Source organism: Notamacropus eugenii, chromosome 3 (genome assembly GCF_028372415.1).
Source record: "Notamacropus eugenii isolate mMacEug1 chromosome 3, mMacEug1.pri_v2, whole genome shotgun sequence".
Lineage (NCBI taxonomy): Eukaryota > Metazoa > Chordata > Mammalia > Diprotodontia > Macropodidae > Notamacropus > Notamacropus eugenii.
Window position 1 is genome coordinate 70473127 of NC_092874.1, and position 25031 is coordinate 70498157.

Consider the following 25031-nt stretch of genomic DNA (forward strand, 5'->3'; position numbering starts at 1 on the left):
TTTAGGGATGTTCATCACCAGGTTGGCCACAAGACTGAATTCTTCAGCCATAGCAGTTCTCTCTAGAGTCTTGAATTTTAAATTCATGAAATATTGAAATTTGTTTCTGTGTGCATACCTGTGTAACCACATGAAATGAATACCAGTGATCCAAATATAATACTCATAATCATAGTTAATGTTTCTGTAGTAGCACTTTAGGGTTTGCCAAAGACTATATGTGTGTGTGTGTGTGTGTGTGTGTGTGTAGTATGCATATATGTATATATATGCATCTATGTATATATATATGTATGTATCTATATATGTGTGTATGTATATATAGGGGATAATGATAATACAACTTCAGGACTGTATGTGTGTATCCCAGTCCTGAAGTTATATTATGATTATCCTCCTTTTATAGTCGAGGAAACAAGCTGAGAGGGGTTAAATGACTACCTCGCTCCCAATATCCAATCTCTTGCCAAAGCCCATTGATTCCACGTTTGTGATATCTCTCACACAAACTTCTTTCTCTCCTCTGGCTCTGCCAGCCCTCCAGCACAGACCCTCATCACCTCATACCTAGACTATTACAGTATTCTGTTCATGGTTCTACCTGTCTCAAACTTTTCCTCATTCCATCCATCCTCCATTCAGGAATCAAAGTTATTTTTATCAAATCAGTTATTTAATTTTAGGAAAAAGTTTTCCCAACCCCCAGATCTAACCATTTGTCCCTTACTCAGTAAACCTCAATGGTTCCCTGTAACCTCCAAGATCAAATAAAAAACCTCTGTTTGATATTCTAAGCCCTTCATAACATAATCTCCTCCTACCTTTCCAGTCTTCTTACACTTTATTCCCTGCCACATACCCTTCAATCAAGTGACACTGGCCTCCTGGCTGTTCCACAAACAAAACGCTCCATTTCTTGGTTCTGGCCTTTTTATTTGGCTGTCCCTTATGCCTGGAATTCTCTCCCTCATCATCTCTACTTGCTGCCTTCCCTGGCTTCCTTTCAATCCCAACCCAACTAAAGACCTCTCTACAGGAAACCTCCTAAGTGTCCTTAGTTCTGGTGTCTTCCCTCTCTTAATTACTTTCTATCTATCCTGTATAGGGCTTGTTTGGACATTTTTGTTTCCTTGTGTCTTCCCCATCAGATTGTGAGCTCCTTGAGGGATAAGGACTGTCTTTTTGCCCTTTTTGTATTCCAAGAACTTAGTAAAATGGTTGGCATCTAGTAGAAGCTTCATAAATGCTGATCAACTGACGACTTGCTCCAGGTTTCCAGAACTCGCAAATGTCTAAGGCATGATTTAAAGACAGGTCTTCTTCGTTTCAAGTCTGGTACTCTATGTAAAATAATTAGCCAAGAATATACAGAAGACTTGGGACCTTGTGAGAAGGTTGCAAATCGATGTATACCTTGATGAAACATGAATCAAGTCCCCAAGAATTTACTGAGCATCTGTTACAACATACCAAGCACTCTGGGTAAATACCAGGAATATAAAGAAAATGGCCAGAACCAAGAAATGGAGCGTTTTGTTTGTGGAACAGCCAGGAGGCCAGTGGCACTCGATTGAAGGGGATGTGGCAGGGAATATGGTGTAAGAAGGCTGAAAAGATAGGAGGAGATTATGTTATCAAGGGCTTTGAATATCAAACAGAGGTTTTTTTATTTGATCTTGGAGGTGATAGGGAGCCATTGAAGTTTATTGAGTAAGGGACAAATTTTTGGATCTGGAGGTTAGGAAAATTTTTTCCTAAAATTAAATAACTTTGATTTGATAAAAATAACTTTGATGCCTGAATGGAGGATGAATGGAATGAGGAAAAGTTTGAGGCTTGTTACTTAAGGTTGCTTAAGTAACCTTGACGCCCTGTTAAATGAAGAGAATGAGAACTGTGCTATGAGAAGTTAGAAAACATAGCCCCTACCTGCAAGGAACCTAGGTAATGGGCTGGTGGAGAGCAGGCAGGCATGCTTGACCTTTAGCTAGTGCTGGCTAGTCCTCATGGATGTGATGTTCCATACTGCTTTTGGGCTGTCTTTCCCAGCTCTTACCAAATAACCCGGGAAGGAAGATGGCAGAGAAAAGGCAGGCACTCGCATGAATTCACCCAAACTCCCCACCAAATAACTTTAAATTTTGCCTAAAAACAAATTTTGGAGTGGCAGAATCCACAAAAGGATGAGATGAAACAATTTCATGACAACTAAGAAGGTTGGCAGAAAAGATGTGTCGAAGTGATGACAGTGGAGCAAGTAGCCAGTAAGGCAAATCAATACATACCTTGGTGAAACATGAATCAAGTCCCCAAGAATTTATTAAGCATCTGTTACAACATGCCAAGCACTCTGGGTAAATACCAGGAATATAAAGAAAGACAAAAACCTTCCGTGCCCTCAGGGAGCTTATAGTCTAATCGGACAGACAGGATGCATACGGCTATGTACAAACAAGGTCTAGACAGGATAAATTGTAAATAATTACAGAGGGAAGACACTACCATGAAGGCACCAGAAAATGCTTCTTGTAGAATTGTAGGATTTGGGTTGGGGCTTAAAGGACACCAGGAGGCAGAAATGAAAAGGGAGAGAATTCCAGTTCTTGTGGGATGGCTAGAGAAAATGCTTGGAATCAAGAGATTATTGTATTGTACTGTGAGTAACAACAACAGGGCTAGTCACCATGTAATAGATTATGTGGAAGGGAGTAAGGTATAGGAAGACTGGACAGGAAGGAGGTTAATTATTTCAGAGGAAGGTCCCATAAGGTAAACTCAAATTATCTGTTAATAATTTTTAGATTAGGAAATGTTTTTAATTAACCATGCTACTCTGGTGGTTGCTTTATCTGGGTGAGATGAATGCTAGCCTGTTAACCCACTGCTATGGTTTTATGATCATAGAAATAATCATGGTACTTCAGGTGAGGGGAAGGATGAAGGAATGGAAGTGGAAAGAGTGTTATTGGTGTCATTGGGGCCCATCTGGAGAGGAATCATTGTGAAGAGGAATATTGATCAGCAAGGGCATAATGAAATGTTTGTAGATCATTCTTAGTATTTGTGGATCCCCAGGGTTGGTGACTGAGAATTTCTGTAAAGCTATTTATGAGCACCTTTGCTCCCTTGCATTAAGGTCTACTTGAAGTTGAATAGACCTTGGCATGTTAATAGCTCCCCACCTTCACAAACCATTTGGGGAAGTTGATTACTATTGATTTTCTTAAATTGTTGTTGATAACCGTGACATGAGGACTGAGAAGGGGGTGATGAAATTGGCTATTGTCTTTTCAGAGTCAGAAGTAGCCTAGAGAAAAGCATATTATTGGAAGATATCGTTGAAGTCCTTCAGAGGCAGGGTGGCTTAGAGAATAAAGGACTAACCTTGGAATCAGAAAGAACTACTCTGAGGTCCAACCTCTGGCACATCCTGGCTGTGTAACGATCAGCACATCAAATCCCTTGCCCTCTCTGTGCTCCAGACAATTCTCTAAAACTGTAAATTAGAGGAAAGTTACGGGTCTGCATTAGCGTAGGAAATTTCTACATAAGGAGTTCCTTACACCCATGAAATTGCTGATCTGACCTATGTGCAGCACTCCCTCCTTCAACTGAAAAACCTTCTATAAGGCAAATTCTGGTTTTCATGACCTGTAACTCCAGTATGTATCAACAGTATGATGTGGCAGCCAAGAAAACAAATTCCATCTTGGGTTGCATGAGGAAAGGAGTATTTTCTCTGATTAGGGAGGTGGTAGTCCCTCTGGGTTCGGTCCAGGTCAGATCACATGTGGTACATGGTATTCAGTTGTGGGTGCCTCATTTTATGATGTTATGTTGACAACTGGCAGTGTCTAGAGGAGGGCAATGTGAATGGTAACGGCTTGAGTTTGTACCATATGAGAGTCAGTAGAAAGAAATGGGGAATGATTATCCTGAGGAAAAGAAGATATAAAGGAGCACATGAGAGTCACATTTCAGAGCATGGCACACAGTAGGTACCTAATAAATACTTGGTGATTGATTATCAAGTGGAAGAGGGACATGATTTACTCTTATGGGCTTCATATCTTCAATTCTGTAACTAGGAGCAGTGGATAAACATTGGGAAGGCAGAGAGCATCTTTATATAGGGACAAACATCTTAACCATTAGAATTACCCCCAAAAAGAATGGGCTATTTGGTAGACCTTAGTGGAGGTCTTCAAGCAAAGGCACTTTAGGAAGGACATTCTTGTTCCATCATGGGTTGGATTGAATCATTTCTAAGATCACTTCCTACTTTGAGATTCTATGATTCTTTGATTTTTTTCAGTGTGCTATATCATTATTAACAACAAACCATTATGTAGTGGAGGGTGTTGAGTGATGTTGGGTTCCCTCCCTTCTAAGGAGGAAAGGATGAAAACAGAAGGGATATATTCATAACCTCTGCTAGTTTGGCACAGATCTGGGTGGAAGTTGAATAGTATGTTTGGAATGCTGTTTGTTAGATTTGCATATAATATAATAATATAACTATTTGAATATTAAAATTAATTTAGATTGCTTTCAACTAGACAGAGTTTTGTTCATGTATTTGAGCTGAAATTTTATCATCAGAGGAAATGTTACTGTAACTTAGCACAGTAGAACTTCATAGGTTCCTAGAATCAGATCAGGACAGCTAAGTGGTGCAGTGGATAGAGTGCTGGCTTAAAGTCAGGAAGACTTGTCTTCCTGCATTCAAATCTGGCCTCATACACTTCCTAGTTGTGTGACCCTGGACAAATGACTTAACCCTATTTACCTCAGTTTCCTCATCTGTAAAATGAACTGGAGAAGGAAATGGCAAACCACTCCATTATTTTGCTGAGAAAACCCCAGATGCGTTCATGACGAGTCAGACACAATTGAACAACAACAGGAATTATATAGTCGGTAGAGATGGAAGAAAACTTGGTCATTTATATTCATATTATAGTGTATAGGAACGTAAAGGCCAAAAAGATGAAGTAACTTAAGCTTTAATAATAACTAGTGAAAATAGCTAACATACAACACCTACTATGTTCCAGGCACTATGCTTAGCACTTTATAATTATTTTTTATTCAATCCTCACAACCACCCTGGGAATTATCCCTATTTTGTAGCTGGGGAAACTGAGGGAGAGTTTACATGACTTGCTGAAAGTCAGAGAAGTAGAAAGTGTAGGCTTCAGACACAGTTGTCCGGACTCCCAGCTCTGTGATCTTTTCCATGGGAAGTTTCAGTGGCGGAAGCCTTGCTTTTCTTTTCATGCTATAATGTTCCCCCCACAAACCCCCTTCAGGAATTCTGGTAAAGATTTTTGTTGGTTCGTCACTGCTGTAACTTGTAATTAGCCATCGTCTGCGCTTCTGTGTCCCCAGTAAGAATTGTGGCTGATTAGAGACTTCCCTCTCCTGTGATGCAGTGGTTTGGGGGGCCCACATCTTGGGAGGCCTGCAGAAGATCAGTGAGCCAAGCACACCCTCCAGACAGGGCTACTGCCCATAGAAAACACTTCATTTTGAGAGGCTTGTTTGTGTCTCTTTAAAATCATATCCTGCTTAGATTGGCTTTGAAAAAGAAAAAAAGATTCCAATTTAACATCTGTTTTGCTGTCACATCGACAAACATGATTTGTTTTTTTAACTAATTTCATTTCATGCCTTCAGTATTAAAAACTGTTGTCTTGACCTTCACAGAGAGACATATGTATTTCTTGGGCTGTTCTGCTTCAGAACATGTTTGCTGAGGCACACATCCCCACCACCTTCCTCCCTTGCCCTCGAACCCCCTGCACTGAGATGCTTTCCTTTACTCACCAGGCAGATTTTCAAGAAGCTGTCAGAATGTGAGGGTTGGAGCACCTCTCCCCGCTGATGCTGCCATGGTGGTCTGCTTCCTCCCCAGCTCCCATACTCAATGCTAGTAATACAAAATTTTCATCTGTGTCATGGGTTATTGAAATAACAAGGATAATAGTAGTACGTTGGTTGAAGAAAGAGGAAGAAACAAAAGCAGCTGCTCACATTTACACAGTGTTTTATGGCATATAAAGAGATTTCCTCACAACCCAGCCCAATAGGGAGGTAGCTTAATGTAGCAGAATACTGGACTTCATATCTGGAAGACTGGAATTAAATCCTGCCTCAGACCCTTAACTAACTTTGTGACCCTGGCACATAGTAGGTCCTATATGTTAGCTGAGCTAAGCCTCAGTTTCCCCATATGCTAAATGGAGGATAACAACTGCACAGGTTATTGTGTGGACCAGATGAGGTAATGCAAGCCTTGAAGTACTACATAAGTGTTAGCTATCAGCTCTTGTTACAAATAAGGAAACTGGGATAAGGAGATAGAGAGAAGGTAAGTGACTTGGCCAGGGTCATACAATAAGTGACTGATCTGGGGACTTGCACTTTCAGTTCATTGCCCTTTCAACCACACTACATTGTCTCTCCCTTAACAGCAGGTACTTTGTTATTGCTCAGCATTTACAGTTATGTCCCACTCTTTATGACCCTATTTTGGGTTTTCGTGGCAAAGATACTGGAATGGTTTGCCATTTCCTTCTCCAGCTTATTTTACAGATGAGGAAACTGAGGCAAACAGGGTAAAGGGACTTGCCCAGGGTCACACAGCTAATAAGTGTGTGAGGTAGGGTTTGAACTCAGGTCTTTCTGACTCCAGGTCTCCACTGTGTTTGGATTCTTTCAGGAATGAGATATTTTGGCATTGAAACTCCAAAGGGAGAGGAGGACTAGGAAGAGAGAAAGAGGTAAAGACACAGGGAGAGAATTTATTAAACTCTAGATAAAAAATACAACCAAGCAAGATAGCCCTTGCCCTCAAAGAGCTTATATTCTAACAGGGGAAAGCAACACGTTGAAAGAGATCTAGAAAGTGGCAATATATGGTGGTCGGAGATGGTTGGGAAGTGGTGTGGAGACCTGGTTCTGGGCCAAATATGGCAAAACCTTACTGATCAGAGCCCATTGGTGATTCCAGAGGTAGAGGTCAATGTCCAATGAGGAGCTGTCCCAAGGGGAGTCAATGTGGTTTGGAGCTCTGATGAATGGGCTTCACCAACATCAAAAACCATGAGATGTATGGACTTGGTCACAGCATCAGCACTGGGAAGTTACTGCTGGTAGTAGGATTATTTTTCACTTGGAGAAAATTGGGTCAGTGTTCTAGGAATGACAGAGGTGATTTTTTTTTTGGCAAGGTTGATCAAGATGTGAAAACCAGATCTAGGGGACGTCAAAAAGATCATTTAGTGTAGTAATCTCCCTTCCAGCTGCCCTGAAACTTTGCCTCACATCTCTGACAAACAACCATCTAGCCCATAATAATCATCCTTTTGTGGCATTTAAGTCATGCTCTCCGGTCTTCCTTCAGTGTTCTCACAAACTTTCCACTAAAAAAGATAGTGTTCAAAAATGTCACCCTGCTTCTCACTTGTTAGTTGTGTTATGAGTTGTGATGGGATGAGTATTAGCTCTGAAATACAACTACTGTAGCCTGGGATGTTTTCCATTGATTCTGAGCTCCCAGGGCAGTTTGGTACCCAGATAGATCCTCAACTGGGTAACTGGGGATCGGTGAGTTCCTCTGGTTTTCCACATTTTCCCTCTTCTCTTTTCTTCTCTGTCTTTTCTACAAGAGTCTGAGAGTTCATCAGGCAACCTGTACCTGTGGCTTTGGGGTCCTCCCTCTGACCTGTAATCAATGGTTGCACAGTTTAGAGTTTGCCAATCTCTAAATGATGGAAAGAATGTTTGAAGCCTCCATTTGTTTGCTCAGCGATGACCCGTGGAGCTAATGGGTGCTTTGGTGATGGGAGTTCTATTCTGAGAAAACATATCTCTGAAGCATGAACTTCCCCCTCGCAGCTGGATTTTAGGACCTCATATCTCAGAAGTACGTAAATACAGTCTGGACTCTAGACAGAAATAGCAGATTACATCCTTGCAAATCCTTGCTGTATGCAGGCTAGATGAGGATACTGGTACTTAGCTTTCTCAGAGAGCTGCTTCTTCAAAAGGAGGGGAGATGGCCTCTATCAAATTCATCTCCATATCAACCAGGGAAATGAATGAATGATAGAAATGGCTAAGTGTAGCAGAGGTCAGAGATGGGAAGGTTTTCCTTATCTCTTATAGGCATTTGTTAAAGACTTGTTTTTTATGGTTGTTCAAGATTTTGAGTATCCCATGGAGAGAGAGTTCCAAAGATTTTCATAAGAGACTTTTCTCAGGAACAAATCAAAGGCATGAAATCTTTGATGCTGGTGCCACTGAGTGACACCCAAAAGAACTGATGGTGGTGTTCTTCCATGCCTCTTATGTGTGTGTCTGGACCTCTTTCTTTGCTCATTCTCCTTCTATAGCCTATGTACTACGTTAATCCAATTAAATAAACAATAAGCCCCTACTGTGTACCAGGAACTCGGAGATACAGAGGCAAAAATCCAGAATCCCTGCTCTCAAGAAGCTTAAATTCTGCCCCTTCTCTACTCCCACCTCATTTTCCTTTCTCCCTCCAACCTCTCCTCCTCTATTGGTTTTTAGCATCCGTAGAGATTGGCTTCCCATTAGTAGCACTCAGAGAATCCCAAGCCCTGCCTAACACAATTCCAGTTATACATATATTTTTCTAACATTTATTCCTTTTTAGGTCTAACATTTTCCACATACCTTGTAAAGTTGGTCAGTTTTTTGCGTCAATACCAACAATGAACTTGGCTGCCTTTTTTTTTTTTAACACACCAACCAGCAAGTAAAGTGAAAACCAAAGCTTCCTCAAGGAGACCTCCCCCCTCGCATCTGCTCCTGTGCCCAGCATCACTATTTCTGTCCATATCACTACATTTCACCCATTCTTCCTTCTTTACTTCTCTAGCTAATTAACCACGGTTGTTGTGGGATTGTTCAGTTGTGTCTGACACTCCATTTTCTTGACAAAGATAGTGAGTGTTTTGCCATTTTCTTCTGCAGTGTGTCCCCATTTTACAGATGAAAAACCAAGACAAATGGAAATTTTATGACTTGCCCAGGATCACACAGATACAAAATGTCTGAGCCCTGATTCGAACTCAGGTCCTCCTGACTCCAGGCCCAGCGCTCTCTATCCACTGAGCCACCTAGCTGACCCAGCCAGTAAATTACCGGTTGCGATTGAATATGCCCCCAAAATAGCATTTGTTCCCAGCTTCCTCTCTTATTTTTATGGTTGCCATTCTACTATAGCCTCTCACTTCCCTGGACTATTGCAGTAACCCCCCTTACATTCTGCCTATCATCTCCTCTTATTTCATTCTGCCCTTCACACCATTGACAGAAATCTTGGTTATCTGGTCATGGTGCTTTTCTAGTCAGAATTCCTTCAGTGTTCCCTATCAATTACCAAGTCAAGTTCAAAGTTCTTTGGTATGTGAAACTCTCTCCAATGTGGTGCCAAGCTCCAGGTGCCTTCTTCCCCTTCTCCTCTCTTCTCGCTTTGCTTTTATGTATTGTTTTCCCCATTAGAATATAAGTTTCCTGAAGACAGGGTCTGTCTTTGTTTGCCTTACTATGTGCTAGGTGGTCTTGTCCCCTGTTATTCTCATCTATACAGTCTTTGCTTTGGGCAAACAGTCACTGGCCCTGCCCTGTAGATGCCACACCATGCAGGGTAGTCTTGGCTAATGCTATTTCCGGTACCTAAAATGCCAGTCTTGTGAAGTTCAAATGGAAATGCCATCTCTTCTAGAAGGCCTTTCTAGCCCTACCAGGCAGTGGCAGGCATTTGACTGGTTTTCACCTTTCCCTTTTATGTAATTAGCTCATGATGTCCTGGATAAAGTCCTGAAGTCAGGACTGGCCTAGAGTTTGTGTGACCAGAGGCTATTTACCTAATCCTTAAGATCCTAATTATCTTCATCTGTAAAATGCAGGTAATGCCCATAGAACTGGACTCATAGAGCTGTGGTGAAAATCATAGGGTCATAGATGAAGAGCTGGAAGGGACCTCAGAAGTCAGCTATGCTTTTGCAGATGGGAAATCTGTGGTCCAGAAAGACTGAGTGATTTGTTCAGGGTCATGGGTAGTAAGCTGTGGGAAGGAAGGAAGGAAGGAGGGAGGAAAGATGGAAAAGAAGGGAAGGAGGAAAGGGGAAAAAAGAAGGAAGGCAGGAAGGAAGGGAAAGGAAAAGAAAGTAAAGGAAAGGAGGGAGGGAGGAAAGAGCAAAGAAAGGCGGAAGGAAGGGAGGAAAAGCTGAAAGCAATCTTATTCTCTGAATATCATACTTTGATTGGATCTCTCCTTTACCATTATATTATACCTTATACCACACTTTGAAGCTCATAGGATCATAGATTCAAGGGGAGGGATTTTAGAAGCTCTCTGTTCTAATTTTCCCATTTGCCTTGAGCAAACTGAGGCCCACAGAGATTAAATGACCTAAGGTTAAATCTACTAAATGACAGAGATGGAATTTGAACCAGGGCGTTCTGATTTCTAACCTAGTGCTCTTACCACTGTACCACTCTCTCTGCTGTTTTGTAAGCTCCTTGCTAGGTGGTGCAATGGATAGAACACTAGGCCTGGAGTTAGGAAGACTCATTTTCTCAAATTCAAATCTGACCTCAAGGACTTACTAGCTGTGTGGCCCTGGCAAAGTCACTTAACCCTGTTTGCCTCAGTTTCCTCATCTGTAAAATGGGCTGGAGAAGGAAATGATAAATCACTCCAGTATCTCTTCCAAGAAAGCCCCAAATGTGGTCCCGAAGAGTGGGGCATGACTGAAGAACGACTAAACAGTATGAAAAAGTTTCTTGAGGGGTTATGTCTTTGTGTTCTACCTACAATTTGGAAATAACCTTTTAAATGTCTATGAATTGAACTGAAGTATTGCCCCGAAAAGTTCATATTTAGTAACTATGACATTTCCCCTGACACATGCTTTAGGAATTTGCCATCTAAGTCACAAAAAAATGTAGTGTATATAAAATTAGTAGGACACATACTTAAAGCTGCCTTTTCATACAGAAGGGCTGTTTTGAGTTTTCCTTCTTGTGTTTCTTTGTCTGCCTCACAAGGGAAAGGCAGCTGTCAAAACTGTGAATTTGAGTATAGGTTCTGAACCTAGTAGACATATCTGATTGGACTTCCTTCAGGGTCTTCTTTTTTCATACATATTGTACATATAATACAGGCTTTATGAGATAAATAGTAGGAACCCTATTTGTAAAAAAAAGTCATCTGTTTTTGCAGGACTTAAGTTATTAATCAGTGGTAACTGAGGTATGTGTTTTCTCTGGGCAGACCTAACTATCCTCCTGGGAATAAAATCTATGCTATGGCCCAAAGGCCTCTTTGTCACTTAATTTGTGCTAAGCTAAGCAGTCCCGTGGGTATCACTATACAATAATGTAAGATATAAATGATGATGGGAAGCTCTGTGGTGCTTTTTCCTTTTTAATTTATAAGACTTGATGTGGAAGTTATATCATAGTCGAAAGGAAAACCCTTTGTGGGGACAGGAGCCCCATCTGGGGGTGGGAACCCTGCTACCTCCAGGCCTTCTAAGTCCTCAAGTGTGGCCCTTTGAAACAGATTCAGTCCAAGATTCCCTGCCCCTGGTCCAACCTACCCACTCCTGATAGAAGTAAGCTCTTTGATTCCTCAGTGCCTAACACAATACTTGGTATGTAACAGTCTCTTAATAAATGTGTATCATATGATTCCCCCCCCCTTCCCCACCAATTTCTCCCTTCATTCACCTTGATAGACTTATTTCAATACAGAACTGGATCCCCTTTGTTTGTGATAACTTTTTGTTTTGGGGTGTTAACACTTTTCTAGTATTTCATTAGAAAGCTACTTTCTTAATGGCGATTTCCAGCATTACTACACTACCACCACCTGAATCCTTCTTCCTTTTTTTTTCCCTCAGCATGCATGTTCTGTTTTGAAAGTCATTCACACACAACCTCTAGGAGTTAGGACCTATTTCCTGTTGTCCTGATTTCTTTCACAATTGATTTTAAAACGTTCAGTTATTAGGTTTACTGATTTTCCTTGGTTTTAAAAGATGTCAGTCATCTAGAAATAATGCTTTTACACATGCTTAGATTTTTAAAATATTTCCTGGTCTGTGTATTATCTGTTATTTTACACTTATTTTCAAGAATCCCAGTCGTCAAAATTCATTCCCTATCTTTCTTAAAGATTTTCAGAAATTGTGCCTTCAGTGGAGGAATCCTTTTAGCAGGCTCCTTGCCTGCTTCTGTCCCTTCTAGTCAGTCTTTTAAACACATAACTTCCAACAACCCACATCTGAATAAATGAATTTCATTTCCAAACCATACTGTTTGCATTCCAGCCATCATCTCCATCCCCTTCTCACCAGAATTCCAGACTCTGCCTTTGAAACAGTCCTAGGGATCAAGGAGCTTTTCCTTATCTTTCCTGGAATTAGACCCCCACTCACTTCCTGGCTCTTTCTAAACCATGACATGCATATGTACCATCCCCTTCAAGGTCCTTTTATCTGTTGATGCTCCTACTTAAAATGCCAGCTCCTTGAGGGTAGGTACCATGTTACTTCCTTATATTTTTATCCTTAGCACTCAGTAAAATGTGATTAATAAATGCTTTATCATTTATTCATTCAATGTATAAAATGTCCATAGTAACTAATCAGTTCCCACTCTATAAATCTTTGTAGACTCTTCCCTGGACCTATTTTATTTGGATTATGAATTCCATTGGATTTCCTTATCTTTTCCCTCTTTGCTTTAATATGCTCTGTTTCTTTCCGCTAGATTCCTCCTGCCATGTTAGCATTCATCTGCTTTTACTGCAATATTGAGTTTCTTTTGACTGATTTTCCTTTGAAAGAAAAACTGGATCTCGCTTTGTTGCATATAAATACTAGAAATCATTGTGAAGCCTTCTTTAGATTTCATAGGTAACACAGCAGTTTAGAATGTATGTCAGGTGCAGTAGCTGTCTTCTTTTCTGCAGGCTAAACGTTCTCAGTTCCTTTCATTGATTCACTCTTTCACCATTCTGATTGCTCTTTTCATCAATGTGCTATAACTTACTGATATCTGTTCCAAAATCTCCACAGAACCAAAGGCAGCACTCCAGTTACTGCTCTCATTTTTCACATCTAATACAGTCTAAGATTACATTTGCTTCCTTAGCTGCCATATTGTGCTACTGACCCATAGTGAGTTCTTAGTCCCAAAAAATTCAGGTTACCTGATAAAGAAGTTTGCCTATAGAATATAGTCTGTACCTTGATCAGCTTCTAAGATTTTTGGGTGGGGAGAGAGGATGGACAGGAATGGAGTGGTGTCTCATCTGGACCCATGATTTCATTAGTGTGGGGATCTAATGTCTCTGTAACTTATAGCTGCAGCGATTCAGTGATTTCCCCACGGTCACTTGTGTGTCTGACTCTGAGGCTGGCTGCTATTCCCCACTGCCTCCCACATCTTCAGATGGCTGCCATGATTTGACAGCTTTTCTGTCAGCTGGCCATGCCTCTGATCTGCTTTGGTGGTAGCCAGTTTCACCATGCCTCTCTCATCTCTCACACCACCCCCTCCAGGGGAGGCTGAAGCATCTGAAATGGTTATCAATAGCCGTTTGAAAGAAAATCCATGGCATCCCACTTCTCAAAGTGTTCGATGAAGGAAAGAAGCATTAACGCGCCCAATTCTATTCCATTTTAGCAGTCTTAATGCAAGGGAGCAGAAGGCATCAGAAGCTTTGTGAAATTCAGTCTTCTCACCCTGGAGGTGAAGGTGAACAATTTCTCTACAAAGCGTACCTCTCTTCTGGTGGGGTTTCTCCAGGGGTGAGAACCCTGTGGCCTCAAGGTCATATGTCACCCTCTAGGTCCTCAAGTGCAGCCTTTTGATGGAATCTAAACTTCACAGAACAAATCCCCTTAATAAAAGAATCTGTTCTGTAAAGCTCGGACTCAGTCAAAAGGCTGCATCTGAGGACTTAGAAGGTCACTTGAGGTCTTGAGGCTGCAGGTTCCCCACCCCTGCTCCAGCCTAATCTCAACTACTTTTTGTTACTAATAACCCCCTTTCCATTTTTCCTTCTTTCTTTTCCACCTGCTGAAAAACTGGGCACTTATAAGCCAGATCTTGTTACTCTAGCAGTGGGTTTAAATCATCTTAATGTTGCCCAGATGATCAACATGACTGATTCAAAGCATTCCATCATCTAGAAATTGCAACTCACAGTTTTAAATTTAGAAAGGACTCCATCTAGTCCATACTTTTCATTGGACAGTTGAGGAAACTGAAGCCCAAAGTGTTGAGGCATCTTTCCTAAGAAGACACAAGTCATAAATGACAGAGTTGAGGTTGGAACTCATGTCCTCTGACTCCACATTCCAGACTCCGTGTTGTTTCCTGAGAGTTCATATCTGGTTTGGAAATGATACACAGTGTTCTTCCCCAGGAGAATCAGCTTCCTTGTGATGGATTACTGAGGTGAATTTTTGTCTTACAGGAGTTCTAGGTAAGAGCTAGGGAGAGGTAGTCTGAAACAGAGGGCACACAGGGATGGAATACAATGCCTGCTAGACATGACCAGCACACAGTGAAAAGTCAGGTGGATCTATCTCACCTCTTCTATTAGATTAATTTTAGTCCTTTCAGGTAGGTTCTGTGTCTACTCCCACTTCACAATATAGTTATTACTTTCTTCACCTAGCTGGTGGTCAGTGTTAGTTGAGTTAATATCTGATCTGAAAGTTATGAGATAAGTCTGTTGCATATTTGGAACACTGTGTTGTGTACATGAGAGAGTTTATCAATGTTACGAGGATCCATGATATCCTCAGTGTGGGTACACTCTCCATCAACCTCTGCATAGATTAATAAGCCTTCAATTACTTCAAAGATGGTTTTTGAGAGCTACTGTGGCTAAAAAAAATAAAATCATCATTCTCTGGCCAACCTGTTGATGAACCCTCTCCAAACTTAGTTGTGTTGTTTCTCTGGTAGTTGCTCTTCTGCCGTTGTTTCGGTCTTGTCCAACTCTTTGTGACCCCATTTGGGGTTTTCTTGGCAGAGATACTGAAGTGGTTTGTCATTTCCTTCTCCAGCTCATTTTATAGGTGATGAAACTGAAGCAAACAAGGTTGAATGACTTGCCTAGGATCATACAGCTAATAAGTGTCTGAGGCTGGATTTGAACTCAGGAAGAGAAGTGTTCCTGACTCCAGGTGCAGCACTCTATGCACTGTGGTGCCACCTAGCTGCTCCTGTGGTGTACTCAAGCCTTTTTTCCTTGGTGGAGTCTGTACTCTGATGCACTCTAACAACCTGGAATCTTCTCCATGCTATTATGAGAGTCAGGCTTTAGTGAAGCATAGGTCCAGAGTGGAGTTGTAATCTCACCGATGATGCAGATTGTAACCTATTCATACCTACTCTTCTGTTGTGGTTTCTGTCTTCATGTTCCCAAAGGTTTACTAGGGTAGGGAGTTCCATCTTAAGTCTTTGGGGCCTTCCTCATAACCTACTGATGTTGTGAGAATGCTAGTGGGCCTCATGGGCTCATGAGATATCCTTTGATCTTGCCAAGAGACTAAACCATCGTGCAATGATTGAGTCAGGGTAAGTTTACACATCTATGTGCTAAGCTTAAATGAAAAAAAGTCTTTACTGTTTATAGCAATTGGTCTTTAAATGAGAAACTAACACTTTCCTACCTTCATAGCGCTTATTGATTCTTAAGAAGCAAGGATCTTTGCTAGGACTTTTGCATACTAGTGAAAATTTGCCCTGTATCAGCTATTAGCAACCCAGTGTTCACTGTGTTCTGCAGAGCACTGTTCATATGGCAGCTTAAGCACAGAGAGAGTTGGCTGACCTGTATGTTTTTCAGGCCCAAGGGATGTACCATGGACTTCTAACTGATTTATCTTCATGCCTTTTTTAATTGGTCCTCTGACAGTTTCAGTGTCTTACAAAGTTTATATATTTTGAGTTAAACCATCGCCAAGTACAGAGTTCTACAGAGTTTAATTTCTGATAACCAGCCAACCCCAGGGAATTAAAAATATTTCAGCTCCTACACTCCTCAGCGTGACCTTCCTGAGGTAGTGGAGGATGCTCCAGGGGACTCTTGGAGGGCAAAGTTGCAAAGTTTTGAGGTGCTATTGGGTGGTCTTGGATGGTGAACAGCGTGTATGTCCTCTGAACCAGTGGGGCCAGCATCAGGGATGACTTATGCATCAGTCGTCCATCAGCCAATCAGTAGAGCTTGCCTCATGAACCCAGGAGGATTTGGTGGTGCCTGTAAAGCTTTGGGGATTGTTATATGAAATTGTGGCTTTCTTTGCCCTGCCAATACACAATCCTCTTTTCAGAATCCATTGTGGTTCATCAGTGAAATATTTTACTTAAAATAGGATTTCAAGCCAATTAATCTTTTTTTTCAGCACTTGATATAGATATCTTTACTTCAAATAGCTATTTAACAGTCTGCTTCTATTGAAATGCTTTTAATTTCCATGTAATTCAGTCTTGCAGAACCCAGCTAACAGATTCAGTACTCCAGAACTTTTTTTTTCACTGATTTCAACTTTTAAGAGAAAGCAGTCAAATCACTAGCAAACAGTTTGCACCAGAAATTTATACCAAAAATTTAAAAAAAAGTAACTTCTTGGATAAATCCCTAGGAATATATATTCATTTCTGTCTCTTACTCCTGTAACTACAGTTTTAGACAATAAGACTTGATATTCTGAAGTAAGACCCTGAGGCACTACAAGTTCTCAAATAACCTTCAGCATACTGTGCTGGAAAGAGGAGTAATTTATCTTAGAAAGCATTTTACGACAAGAATTGAACTAGTTTTCTGCTTAACTATTCACTCACTGAAACACTTGTTTCTCCTCAGCATTCCAGATAGCTGAATTTTTATTAGGTAATAAAATCCTAGTCTCTGGACACTAATATACTGTCTCTTAACATTTTTATACTGCATCTAACAGAGAGCTTTTTCAGGAACTTTTTTTCTTTATGGTGGTAGTGATGATCGACTTAGAATAAGGAGAGCCATTTGATAAATTACATCCTAGGAGAACATTTTGGATGGTATCTAGAATCTCTTCATCAGACTTAGAGTCCCATGAAAAAGAACTGTCCACATTTACTCTTGACAGATCTCTAGGTCAAGTCTCTTCTTTAGGCATCCTAAAATCATATCATTCCTGCCACTATCTTGTCCCATAGTTGTACTTGCTATTTTTCTTATACTATGAGCCACCCAAGGGACATCTTGGGGTGGGGGGAAGGTTTTCCTGCTGGTAGAGGAAGTTAGGATCCACATCATGAAGGGAACAAATATAAACCAAATGTTAGGCCCAAGATCTAGTGCCAAAAGTCTATTGTTCAAAGTGTGGGAATCCAGTGACCTGATATAAGAGATAAACATTTCTGCAAGGAGTTTTCATATGTTTAATGGGGTGGAGAAAATGAAGGTAGTACCAGATGAGGAGGGAAGACACAGGAAACACCAAAGTGCCAATCATCATTTGCCTGGTTGTCAACCTATGTAAACCTTGAATCTTCTGATAATGGCCATGGCTTTTCTGACTGTTATGCCTTGCCTTCTCCTGCTAGCCCACCAACACTACCAGTACTACTAAGCTTAAATGTTTAAATGATTGGAATAAGGTTTACTGTGCTCTATCTTGATATAGCTATGGTAGGCAATGGGCTTGTGTCTTTGCCTCTTCATAGGTTAAAGAAGACAGCAGCTATTCTAACATCTAAATAGCTGGAGATGAAAACAAATCACCATTCTAATAATCATGAGCTATCCCATCTTTCCAAAAAGTTTTAATGAGGTGCCATCTGAGTGGGAGGAAATAACAAAAGGGAAATAGAAATTCATTTGGAATAAAGCGGAGTTTAACTTCTGGAAGTTCAGAGGGCAAAGAGAGAACACATTTCCTTTATGTGTTGTTTATTTTTTAATGCAACATGTGTGTTTGTTCTGTGTAGGTTTTCTAACCAGCCACCATTAGCGAGGTCTTCCCAGCCTAAGCCAGATCTTGCCTACTGGAGAAGAAAAGGACAAGATTTCAGTGTACTGTTGGATTACACAGACAGAGGAAACCTGGAACCCCCTAGAATGGCAGAGCCCCATGGGATGAACCGACATGTGAGAGAGAGTCAGTTGGAAGTAGGATCGAGGTTGGAAAATACAGCGAGGAGAGCAGTTTTAGAAGGCAGCTGGAAAGTATCTGGAGATCCCAAGCGGCAGAATGCAAATTTTGAGAGCTGGAACCAGCCTAGGAGACTGGGGAGGCAGATGTCTGATGGAGATGGTGAGAAACTGCTGCAAGATCTATATGCATTTAATAAAGGAGACAATACATTCAATTCCCAAAACAAGGGAAAGTCCCAGTCATTGCCTAGAGTTCTTTCCCCCGACACCCTAAGATGTGTGGAAATGCCCATTCTGCTAAATGATTACCATTTCCCAGGGGATGCTAAAATGCTATTTTATCCTCCAAATAGTACATCCAACTTGGAATACCTAAGAAACTCTGAGAAGGGTGACCCTTATATTCCTTTACAAAAACCCAAGTATGGGAGACCCCTAAAACCTCCATCTTATGAACTCCACCGACAAACTCGAAGTGGAGTAGAAACCAGCAGGTATCAGGATAACTACCAGAAACATTGTGTTTCTTTTCTGCCCAAAACTAATGAGCCCAGGCAGGACCCTTATAACCCAGACCCAAATTTAGAGCCTCCCATGTACGTCCCACCACCGTCTTATAGGTCACCACCCCACCAGAACACAAATCCACGTTTCCTAAATGAAGTGCCTCATTTCCAATATGGTGGTCACACACAGCAGCAGCCGCCACAGCAGCAGATGATGGAGAAGCCCATGACTGGCCATTACTCTTCATCCAGCTCTTACAGGTCTGGGAATCAATATAGTACAAGTGTGGGTCCCTCTCATGGGCTTCCCGGACGCTCTCTACACATGGATGCTTGTGACAGCTCGATCCAGTATATTCCCTTCAGTGACCCACGAATCCGACACATCACAATGGCCCATCATCAAGACCTCAGCCAGGAAACCAAATTCCTTGACAAACTATATACCACAAGTCCCTCTGGTTTCCAAGGACCAGCTCGGGTTCAAGCACAAGATGATGGTGCCTGTTTTCATCCTGAAAGCCAAGTCCCAGCAACCAAAAGTGAGAGTGATCCTGCCACTTATGAACCTAGCCTTGGGTGGTTCCCAGCAACACCCCCCCCAGACAGAGAAATCTGTGCCTTGCCTGACCAAAGAGACAATTGTGTTTTAAGTGAGCAGCAGCCTGATAAAGAAAGCAGCCGTCAGCCCTGTGCTAAAGGGAGGGTTTCTCCCCAAATCCCACAGTGGGAGAGTACCTGTGAAACCATAACTAAGCTCAAAACATTTCAAACTGGGATTCAGACCAAGAAAAGCTCAAAGAAAAACGTGAACGAAACTGTATTTTGCTTGGTTTCTGTCCCAGTTAAATCCGAGCCACATCTGCCAGATACAGATAGGAATAACAATGATTTAAAACAGAGTGCTGATAAAAAGAATGGCCATGAGAAGAGAGGGGCTTTGCGAGAACAAAGTCTCTTGAGCATGTCTTCCACCGACCTGGAGCTACAAGCACTTACAGGAAACATGGCCAGTAAAACTGAGCTACAAAAACAAGGCCTGGGAGGACCAAAGCAGGGCAAACAAACAAATGACCTGAGGTTCAGCTACCCTGCAAAACACAGGGAACTCAGATATTCTGGCTCTTGGCCAGGTGACCAGTACAGAGACCAGCAAACGCAGACCGCTGTCACCCAAGAATCCCAGATCTCCCAGTTTCTTCCTGCTAAAAAGATGGAGGACCAATACAATGCACTGCCCCTTCCAAAAGTATCAGACCCCACTCTGCAATTATCAGACCCTGCCTCTGAAACCCTGATGCCAACAGCATCCCCTCCCAGGGACTGGAAGTTGAGGCCAAATACTGAGAGTCTGAAAGGTCAGATGTACTTCAGTCCATCTAGCAATAGTGCTTTCTCAAGGACTGCTTCGTCCACTATTCAGGGGCCTTCGTCAAAAGCAGGCCAAAGCCAGCCTTATGGGCCCTCCACCGATGTAAACGAGAAGGACACTAAGCCAGTATTCAAAGGTCAAGCAGTAAAGGGTGAGGCAAGTGCCCCATGCAGCAGTAAAGAACTCTTTGGTCAGTTTCTCTTAAAACCAGTTAGCCGTCGTCCCTGGGATGTAATAAGTCAGTTAGAAAGTTTTAATAAGGAGCTTCAAGAACAGGAAGAAAGCAGCAGCAGCAGCAGCCGCAGCAGCAGCAGCAGCAGCAGCAGCAGCAACAGCAGTATTGATGGAGAAGTTGCAGAAAGTGAGTATCAGATGCAGGTTGATGATGCTGGTACTGATACTGATGCTGAGCCTGGGTTAAAGCACTATAAGCCTGATGAACCCAGCCAGGAAATGAGAGTTGGGCTACAGCCAAGGACACTAACACCAGAGATTCCTGTATTTAAATCAGGAAGAGTTAAGAGTGTGGAGCTGATAGCTGATTTTATATATGACAATCCTCAACCACAGATACCCTTCCAGAGAAGAGATAGCAAAGGTGAATCTGTCAAGCCCCCAGATGAAAGTGCGATTCCAGAAACAAGAAACCAGGAAATGGAGACGAGAATAAACAAATTGGCCATCAGCCCAGACCCTGTGAAAAGAATGATGTCAAGTGGTTTGATGAAGACAATTCCAAACCCTTTGAGCTACTCAGCAGACATAAGAGAGCCCCAAGAAAAGAGGCAGTATAGCAATGTATTAAATTCTGCGCAACCAAGCCAAGTGATTCATCCCAAGAGTGTTGGAGCCGAACAGAGGGAGTCAGCAGGACACGTTTCTTTAGTGAACAAAAAACAAGGTCTGTCTGAAGTAAAGTTTGTGGGTCTTGACACAAGTTCAGAGCGTAGTGCCAACAAGTTAGATAACATTTTAGAAAAACCCAGTGCAATAGAAATCCCTCCTAATGAACCCCTTCAGACAAGGGCTACCCGGATTCTGGGCATAGAAGTAGCTGTAGAATCCCTCATCCATGGTAACAAGGAAAGGGGGCCAAACCTTCCTCCCAGTCCTGCTCAAAATGTTCCCAAGGCAGATTTGCCAGCAAGAGAAACATCTTGCAATTTGGTTCAACCAAATGATCCTAACCTCATATCATCAAAAAGTGCTTTTGATAGCAGGAGAAAGTGTGGCTGGACTGAAAGCCCTCTCTTTGTAGGGGAGAGAGACACACACTTGAAGACACACATAATTCCTCAAGATTCTGAACTAAACCCAGATCTGGATGGAGATGACACCACTAATGATTTGGTCTCTGAACCTGAGCCCAAATCACCTTCCAAGCTCCATGGTCAGAAGGACCTCAGAACAAACCAATTCTACAAGTCAACTTTGTTTCATTACCTGGAAAGAAACTCCACTGGGATAGGCTCAGAAAAGAAATTCAGAAGTACCTCCAAGGTGATTGAAACTATACAAGAGAAATTAGTCAGCCCTCCAACCAAAACGGCTGTGGATCGGATAATGAGAATGAAGGAAGTTGATTCCATCTCTCGAATTAGACGTCTTAGTTCCAAAAGCACTGATTCTGGAGAGGAGACAGAAGAAGAGAAAATTCAGAGAAGACTGGAAGGACAGTCAAGGCTTGGCTTTGGCTCTTTGAATGGCGGTGACCCAGGACACAAAGTGGAGGAGGTTGGAGCTGTGTCGAAGCACATCACATCCCTAGAAGAAAATGGGCATCAGATAATACACAGTGTAAAGAAGAGTGCAGAGCAAGATCTTTTTTGCCTAGGTAAGTAGCATTAACACTTGAAAAATGCTTTGTTAGAGAAGAGTACAATCTATCTTCGGTAACTATGAATCCTTTTAGGTAAGGTGGAGCTTCAAACTTGTGGTTTCCTTGGTGTGGGGGAACTCCTGGTCTAGAGACTCCCTCCACCAAAGCAGATCACCAACTTGTGTGTAATTTATATGGCCTTAGAGAGTTGAGTAGGGACTCTGACATGCCTGTGGTCACAAAGACAGTAGGTGTCAGAAGCACAATTTCCCCCTATGACTTTCTGATGGCAAGGGTGGTCTTCTAGCCACTAGGTTGCATTGCTTTTCAGAATATGAGAAATAACTGTAAGTACATCCTGCTTTAAGAAAAACCTATGTGAAACTTGGCATGTGGACCAAATAAACTAGGGAATTTGATTTTAACTAAAAAAAAATTCTTTGTTTTATAAAAGGATATACCAGAATAGGGATTTTTAATCTCATTTGTGTCATGGAGCGCCTGGGAAATCTGATGAAGCTGATGGACCCATTCTCAGAACCATGTTTCCAAATACATAAAATAAAATACATAAAACCCCAAAGGATACTAATTACATTGAAATTCAGTTATCAAAAAAATTTTTAAATAAATTTACATATTTCAGATTAAAAATTCCTAGCCAAGAGTGTTCATTTAAGTAACTGCAGGATAACATCAGAGATATAGAGGTGGAAGGGATCTCAGAATTATATAGATGGTATGTATCAGAGGCAGATCTGAACCAGAGTCACTGTTGTTCCTACTGGACCACCCTGCCTCCCTTGACTCCTGTGATGTATTTGAACTTCTATTTGCAGAAATGAAGTTTAACGTAGTTTTCTTATAACCTAACTACTGAGAAATAAGTAACAACTTTGCTGGCTCCCATAAAATGGTACTCCATCTTAGATGGTAGCACTACTGGATATTTTATAGGAGACTAGTGGTTACCCTCCAGGGCCTCTAGGTGGTGCAGGGCCTGAGGTCAAGAAAACTTGAGTTTCAGTCTGCCCTCAGATACTAACTGTGTAACCCTGGGGAAGTCACTTTACTCTGTTTGCCTCACTCATCTGTAAAAATGAGCTGGAGAAGGAAATGACAAACCTCTCCAGTATCTTTTGCCAAGAAAACTCTAAATGGGGTCAATAAAAGCCGTACTTGACTGAAACAACTGAACAACAACAACAGAATTTACCCTCCGGGATATCGCTACCAGTGATTAGAAATATGGCTCCCAGAAATATGCCTAACCATCCTTTAATGGCCAAATAAGAACAAAAGAAGTGCTGTATTGGACTGGCCTAGTGACCTAGATACCTCACAGGCCTGCTAGGTCTTTCAGTAGTACCTTCAAAATATTTTTTTTTCCCATTTGTTTGGCTGCTTTCTTCATCTGATTAATGTATTAGACTTTAAGAGGTTTAGCAGCTAGAATAAGCCCATACTCTCATTCCTCCTCACAATACTCAGCAGGTCTGCCTTTTCGTATGTCTTACATCTTAATTATCAGATCTCCCATAAGCCAGTTTGGCAAGGAGAATGCTGAAGCCTTCGAGACTGACTCATTAACTTTTCAGGGCCCTGCATGATTTGTCAATTTTCCAATAATAGTGACCATTCTTTGCCTCAGTTTGGAGTGTACTTCTGATACAACTCTTACTAGCTTGAAGGCTTCTTAAATCTTTTCCACTCAAGACCCCTTTAGTTCGACTCTGACTTAAACTCCACAGATTAAGAAGCAATAAAGGGGTCTTGAGTGGAAAAAGTTTAAGAAGCCTTGGGCTAGAGGGCCTACCTGTGTAGTTAGGACATCCTGCCCCTTACACACAGTAATTATATGGCTCTAGGTAAGTCATTCAAATTCTCAGTGCCCCTAGCCAACTCTAAACTAACTTTACAAACATATCTATATCTGTGGAGGGAGTTTGCACACTAGAAGTCTCCCCCTCGGTAATGAAATCACAGGTTGGAGCCAAAAGTCTCTGGCACAAATAGCTCTCTTTCACGCCTACTGAAGTATGCAGTCACTAGGCTTATAAACCACGTGACTTTAGAGGCAGGAACACCTTTGTGTGGTCACAAGTAATAAATCCAATATTCAAGCTGAGAATGAGGAGGATAATGATTTAAAGAGAAAAAATGTTATAAGATAGAAGGGACAGATTTCCTTCAGTTGACTAGAAATCTAAGACTTTGTTAGTATTAAGCTCTCCTGGTTTTTGGAAAGAACTATTCTCTATTAAATTCAAAATCTTAGAGTAATATGAAAAGGAGCTGGGGGGGGGGGGTGTGGAAAGGAAAGAACCAAGATTTATTAAATGCCTACTAAGATACTGCTACCGTAAACCAAGAGTGTTACAGATATTATCTCCTTCAGTCCTCACAACAACCCTGGGAGGGAGGGGCTGCTCTTATCCCCATTTTACAGATGAGGAAATGGAGGCAGACAACTATTAAGTGATTTGCCCAGGGCCACACAGCTAGTATATGTCTGAGACAGGATGTGAATATAAGTCTTTTTGGCTCCAGGTCCAGCACCCAGGCCTCAGTGAGAAAAATAAGGTTATTTTAGAGCAGGAACTCTCATAATTTCTTATCTGCTGAACCTTCCTAGATAATTCACAAATGAATGAGTGTAGGAGAGGTGAGCTCTAATCACAAATTCCTCCAATTAGCAGGCATCTTAGAGATGATCTAGTCTAAGCCCACTCCCATCCCCCTGTTATTTTACAGATGAAGGTCTGGGTCTCTGAGATCCAAGATCCCACAGCTAGCTAAGTCAGCATCAGAGCAGGATTAAAGCATGTCTGATCCTTTATGGGGTAGAGTTGGCAAGTGTGTATGTTTGTTTTCTTTCTCCTATTCATTTTCTGTGCCCACTAAGCAGAGGAATTAAACATTTGAAAGTTGATGGGGGTTGGCACAGTCAGGAGGAACTGGCATAGGTTTGGTCCTTAATACATGACTACTTTAAACAAATGAACTGTGAAGACCTTGCGTTTCAGAATGCTTCACATGAGATGGAGCGCACATAAATGGCACGTTGTAAAGTTTGGCTACAGCAACACTTTTGGGAGGGAAGGAAGGAGGGAATGAATATTTATTAAG

At 41.6% G+C, this 25031-nt stretch overlaps 1 protein-coding gene and 1 long non-coding RNA gene across 6 annotated transcripts in view; one reads left to right on the top strand and one right to left on the bottom strand.

Moving 5' to 3' along the window:
- The window catches only part of JCAD (junctional cadherin 5 associated), a 72573-nt gene that overhangs the window by 42035 nt on the left and 5507 nt on the right, over nt 1-25031 (top strand). For all 5 annotated transcript variants that reach the window (XM_072651848.1, XM_072651850.1, XM_072651851.1 and 2 more), the window contains one exon: nt 18040-21917. In XM_072651848.1, coding sequence (XP_072507949.1) covers nt 18040-21917 — 3878 coding nt within the window. The remainder of the gene's footprint in view (nt 1-18039; nt 21918-25031) is intronic.
- On the bottom strand, nt 4991-6026 carry LOC140532857 (uncharacterized). Its single transcript, XR_011976701.1, has 2 exons — nt 5830-6026; nt 4991-5580 (listed from the first exon to the last, which is right to left on the bottom strand). It is a non-coding gene; the product is annotated as an uncharacterized lncRNA (long non-coding RNA).